This window comes from Lipophrys pholis (assembly GCF_963383615.2).
Source record: "Lipophrys pholis genome assembly, chromosome: 17".
In the NCBI taxonomy this organism is placed as follows: domain Eukaryota; kingdom Metazoa; phylum Chordata; class Actinopteri; order Blenniiformes; family Blenniidae; genus Lipophrys; species Lipophrys pholis.
Genome location: NC_137643.1, coordinates 20,714,036 through 20,720,035, shown reverse-complemented (window position 1 = coordinate 20,720,035; position 6,000 = coordinate 20,714,036). Strand labels below are relative to the sequence as shown.

At 45.9% G+C, this 6,000-nt stretch overlaps 1 protein-coding gene across 1 annotated transcript in view; it reads left to right on the top strand.

The window, feature by feature from the left end:
* Window positions 1-591: 591 nt before the first annotated feature.
* Window positions 592-6,000, top strand: part of st3gal1 (ST3 beta-galactoside alpha-2,3-sialyltransferase 1) — a gene marked incomplete at both ends in the record, with an annotated part of 35,321 nt that continues 29,912 nt past the window's right edge. Inside the window, 2 exons of the mRNA XM_080485218.1 lie at window positions 592-882; window positions 3,018-3,211. Coding sequence (XP_080341344.1) covers window positions 592-882; window positions 3,018-3,211 — 485 coding nt within the window. The remainder of the gene's footprint in view (window positions 883-3,017; window positions 3,212-6,000) is intronic.

The following is a 6,000-nucleotide window of genomic DNA, read 5'->3' as shown; positions in this document are numbered from 1 at the left end:
GAGAGAGAGACACTATGCTGCAGTCGGTGTAATTTGGCAGTGTGAGGGGAGGGAAAAACTGTGATAACTAAAAAAAGATGGACACCTTTTTTTTTTTCACACCATGTTACAGGCTCGTCCCGGAACTCCCGTGTGCTGCGAAATTACGAGAACACTGAGCGCCGGTGACACTTTCGGTTCAACATGATAAAAGCTGCACGGGCTGGCGTGACAACACTGTGCTTCTGTTTGCTTCCCAGGTGAATCATTAAAGAATGGACGGCGCGTCAGCCGCTGACCTCGAGGAGTCAACATCTGAGCGGTCGATGAAAGCGACTGAATCGGATTGAGCTGGGCATCCAGCGGCGGATTTACCTTCCTCTGATCCTCACGAACCTGCAACAAAACCACCCGGATGGATTTTCTTCTGGCGCGTTTGTGAAGCAAATCCTGTGAAAATCACGGCGGCCGTCCCCACAGCAGAGGCAAAGCGGCGGTCAGCCGGGCTGCTTTCCCCTCCGCGACCTCCGGGACTCTCCATCTATCATGACGCCATTTTCGTCCGCCGCTCTCCTGAAGTTTCCCACCAACTAATCTTGACCGTTGTGCAACATGTCTCTGCCCAAGCGGAGGAAAGTCCGGACTTTGGCCCTCCTGTTCTTCGCCATCACGTTCACCACATTCCTGTTTAGCTACACCCTGCGGGACCCCTCCATCTACTTCTTCAAGTACGCCTTCCGCCTGTCCGACAACTTCTTCTCCAGGGGGCCGTGCGCCTGCCGCCGCTGCGTGGCGGAGCTGGAGGACGAGCCGTGGTTCGCCGAGCGCTTCAACCAGTCCATCCACCCGCTGATGACCCGCGAGAACAGCGTCCTCTCGGACGACACCTTCAGGTGGTGGCAGGTAAGGCGGGTTTAATGGCATTTGCAACGCCATCCTGAGGGAGGGGTCGGGAAGGGGGTTTAAAATGAAACCGCTCATTCAGCTTCAAACAGGTGCTGGAAAGAAGAGATGGTGAGCAAAGAGGAGGGATTACGCGGTTTGTTTTCTTCACATCGATCGTTTCCAATCCAAGGGATCTTAACCAGGATCGTGTTGTGAAGCCAACTCCCACGCACAGTTTGTTCTCATAGCTCTCATCGCCAACCATCTCAACAAGTGAGATGGTTGGCTATGGAAAGCGTTGTGCTTTTTTCTCACCATCTCTCTTAAGCCCTGTTTAAACCACGTTTCGGGTGAAAATGCGTAAAGTTTCACGTTTTGAAAACAATGTCTGACACGTTTTACACGAAAATGTCACAAACACTAAAGACAATGTAGTTAGCATGGAGGGCCACTAGTGGGTGCTGTCGTTTGTTTTTGGTATGAAACCAAACACATCTACACAGGGAACACCAACAATTAAAGCTGCAAGCAGCCTTGATCGGGACCTCGCACTCTGGCCTCGTCGGCCCAATCATGGCCTCTGGTCCAATCATGGCCTCTGGTCCAATCATGGCCTCTGGCCCCTTTAAATATTGATCAAATGTAAATTTGGAAGGTTTTAACAAAATATTACTTTTGTTGTGTAAAATGTGGGGGGCTTTTATTTTGACTCTAATGAAAATGTGCGTATAATTAATTCGTTTATATATATACATATATTTATATATAAAATAATTCTTTAGTGCACAAATAGAATAAAGACCTTAGATATGCTCAGAACTCTCTGGTCCAAAACGTTGTGTCTATTGTTCAACTGTCTGCATCTTTTTTCCAAACTGAGCTTCTCAAGTACAAACCAGGAAAACTTCCAGTACCAGACTAAACTTCAGAGTACTTACTTTCTATGACTCACTGCAGTAAGTGCAGGGATCCTTACCTCTGCCTCCTTTCAGGTGGATTTTGTCACCTGTATGATTGCGGAGTGTCACCGCCAAATGGCTGCTCGGGAGAAGAAGAAGAAAAAACCCTTCGGATATGGATTGACAGCAAAGTCAGACGTGTAGGGTTTTCCCTCCTATCAAATTCCATTTTAGCTCCAACTAAGTCGACGTACCTCCGGCTACCAGGGATCATAAAACACAGCAGACATAAAAACGGACTTCGGGTTGCCAGATAGTCGTTAAACTGCTTTATGGAGGATTTCTTGTTTAAATCCACTCTCTTGTAAATTAAAACCCACATCGGCCACATAACTGGTCGCACCACCGGGGATATTTTAATCGGATCAAATCAATATATACTGTCGATCCTGTACGTTGTGTTATTAGAGTACAGCGCTCTCAATTAGAGAAGCCTCTCCTCTAAGATGTACGTCACGCTGCCCCCCCCCCCCCCCCCCCCCCAAACCTTCCTCTGGACGGCTTCCAGCGCCGCGGGTACTCCCACATTCACCTCGCAGCGTGTCCAATTAGAGGCAAGAATAGAAAAATTACTGCAAGGTTGCCTCCTGTCACTACCGCTTTCGGGAAATGCGTCTCACGGAGAGCCTGACGGGGGCACGTGTCGCTCGGCGGCGGCCCCGGGGCCAGATGGTTCGGTCGGGGGGGATGCTGGGAGGCGAGGGCGTGACCTCCGGGTGCTCACTGGGCCCGGCGTGATTCTCGTTAGACGCCGCCGTCTCGTTTAAGTTGAGTAAATTACATTCAGGGGCGGTAATGACTGGAAATACAGGCACGGAGCTTGGTGAGGTGGTTACTGAACATTTGTTATCCATTCTGTTTGGAGCTGCCTCAATATATATACATATATATATATGTGTGTGTGTGTGTGTGTACACACACACAGTCACACACATATCCCTGCATCTATTTGCTGTCTCTCTGAGTTCAAAGCCACCAGAAGAAGGCCAGGCTAAAAGAGCCCCTGCAGACGGAGCTAAGCTGCCCCCGAGGTTATTTCAGAAATGTGCTCGGTGTCTCGAGCTCCGCTGCCCTTGTTCAATCACTTCTACTTAAAGTGGCCCCGGAGCCGCCGCTCTCTCTCTCTCTCCCTCCCTCGCTCTCCTCACCTCCCTCACTTTCTGAGGCCCGTCTTCTTGTGTGCTGTGTCACCAGTGGTTGCAGTCAGAGCGGCAGCCGGCCAACTTCACTGAGGTGGTGGAGGAGCTGTTCCAAGTCATCCCCGACGAGGTGCTCTACATGGACGCCGGCCCCGAGCGCTGCAGGACCTGCGCCGTGGTGGGCAACTCGGGCAACCTGAAGGGGTCTCGCTATGGCGCCGCCATCGACTCCAGCGACCTCGTCATCAGGTCAGTGAGCACATTCCCGCCCCCCGCCCTGTCACCTGCTGACTTTCCGAGCGGATGAACGTTCGCCAAGAAACTCCACGACACCATAACGCACTTTATCGCACTTTTCTATATCAAAAGCACACGTCAGCAGACTTCAAATGGTCAACGTGACATAACTAACCTAGCCACAAAGCTAATATAGCGGCATGCAGCAGTGAATAGCGGTTAGCATTTCTTAGCTTAGCTTAGCAACCCATTAGTATTTAAACGTGGCGCAAACGGTTCAACCAGGATTTAACACAAACAATTTAACTGGAGTCACAAGCATTTAACCTTTAAAATGAGACACAGCTCATAAAGTTGCATATCTACTTTTGATATATGTTATGTTATGTTTCTGTTTTTAAGTTTCAATTATAACTTCATTATTACATTTTCAACAGTTTTTTTGCCTGATTTTTGAGGCTTTATCTGTCGTTCTGTATTTTTTAGACTTTTTTTCAGGATTTTTCCCCAATTCTTGTGTTTTTAGCTATTCTTGTCCAATTTAGTCATTCCTTTTTTTAAAGCCCTTTTTAGCCAAGAGTTAACCGTCCTTTTGAAAATGACTTTTTGTGCATTAATAAAATAGAAACAAGCTCAAATGTTGATTTTGGTATACTTTTGTGAAAACGTCAGCCAACCACTACAGAAGGGCCAAAAAGGTTCAGACCCCTGGGTTGAAGAAAGTGAAATTTAAAAGTTCACAGTACAACAACTATTTCAGACACCTCTGGCTTCAAGCAACAGCACTGGACATCTGGTGCCATCAGCACAACCACACAGATTGACGTCCCTTGAAAAAGGAACGCTGAAGACAAAAGCCCCAATAAAGAAACACCTGGTCAGTATCAAACAGTCCCCTCCCCTTTCTGCCATAAGCCAATCACTGCAATGCAGAGCTGGCGACGTTTCTCCACAGATTGACAGGGGGCATCTCCGTTTTTGTCAACCCGGGGAGCATTAGCACAAATTAACCGCGCACAACATGCCAGCGGTAATCAAGTGAGTGAAGCATTTCATTTGAATAAGTGGATCATCGTCGTATTTACTGCCAGTGAAGACAGTGAAGTCCAGTTCGAGACGTGAGTCTCATGCCAAAGAGTAATGCGTCGATGATTCCCATCCTTCCATGATGTGTTTCTCTGCCCAACTTGTGAGGTGGAATCTGTCCCAGGCTTCTGTCCAAGTACATTTCAAATGAAGCTGTTGGAACGTCGGCGGCTTGGTTTTTCCTGGTGGTCTGACCAGAAAACGATCGGTGGACAGTGGAGAGGTTCAGATGGTCGAGAGTTTCTGGGTCTGTTGCGACATGCGTCTAAACTTTGTGTATTCTGACCACCATTTTACTGGTCGTTCATGCAACTCACTCTAAGCACAAACCTGTTGTGATCCAAAGTAAAAATTGGTGCTAATTTACACTAAATTTGGTTTTACAAACAAGGCTGCCAAAAGGGCCTTAAGGGATCCAGAAAAGTGGACATAGAGTATGCACTGATATATGCTAGAAGCTTATTCTCTAATCTGCTTTTTTACTGATTTTAATGTCCTAGCTGCATTTACATTACGGGTTGTTCAGAAAATGTGTTTTAGTCTTACAGGGGAACTCTCTAATCCCTCAGTCCCTCCCTAAAAAATGTTGAGAACCCGTGCTACCGCCTTTATTTTTCCCCAAAGTACACTTTGTTTTATCCAGAGTGCTATGCTACTGTCAAAAGAAACGGTTCCTATCGTGGTAAATGTCTAACTCTCACAAACAGGCTGACGTCGCTAAAACTGACAAATAGCAAGAAACTGCGGCTCTCGGTTAGGCAGGATGTAAACAAGATGCTTTTATAAGCAGAATACCTTCATTACTTCATTTGAAGCTCACTCTAAAAGGCTGTTGATGGTCCTCCCGCCTTTATATCCACACTCACACACTCTGTTCTCTGTGTTTATTCTCGGAATGGCTGGCATTCCTCTCGATATAGAGAGGCGTCTCCGCTGATATAGACCTAGAAGTGTGAAGAAGGCTTTTAAATATTTAATTTGATGAGTTTATACTGTTTCTGTGATCCTGGCTTGAGCGTTTTCATTTGTAAAACACAGAGCACTGAGAGAAGTGGTGGGGAAAAAGTAGAGTTTAATAAGAAGTGAGTCTGTTGATTTAAAAACGCGCTGCTGAGGGTCTCGGCTTTGTTTTTGAGATGTTATAGTTTGAATTAGTGTTTTAGTCCAGATCACCGAACCCGAGACCAAGTCAAGACCAAAACAAGAGCATCTCAGGACCTTTAGGCGCTGGTCTCCCATAGGTCTTTGACCAATGAAAAATCGATCTTTACACAATCTTAATTTTTTCGGGGACGGGGTATGAAAAGATCTTAATGAGTTTTCATGATGTATGAAAGGAAAAAAATGATGGCATTAACCACGGGAGTGATGCATTTTTCCAAATTAAAACTCGATGCAGACTAGTGGAATTGGAAATGATCATTTTCAAAATAAAACTGTTTACTCTCTCTTTGTGGCCCCAAACCTATTTTTATCTTAATTAAAATTTTAAAAGGAATAAAGCACTGCTGTTGAACATGCTGCGCATGTGATATTGGAAAAAAAAATATCACAACACATCTGGATAATCCAGGTAGGACTGTATGTCAAATGTTTGCTTTTTTTTGTTTTGTTTTTTTAAAGAGGAATGTAGTTATTTACTCCAGTTATCATCATTGTGCTGCTTAAAACTCACACACTTCCCAAACATGGAGAGACTTTTTCTTTGAAAGTGT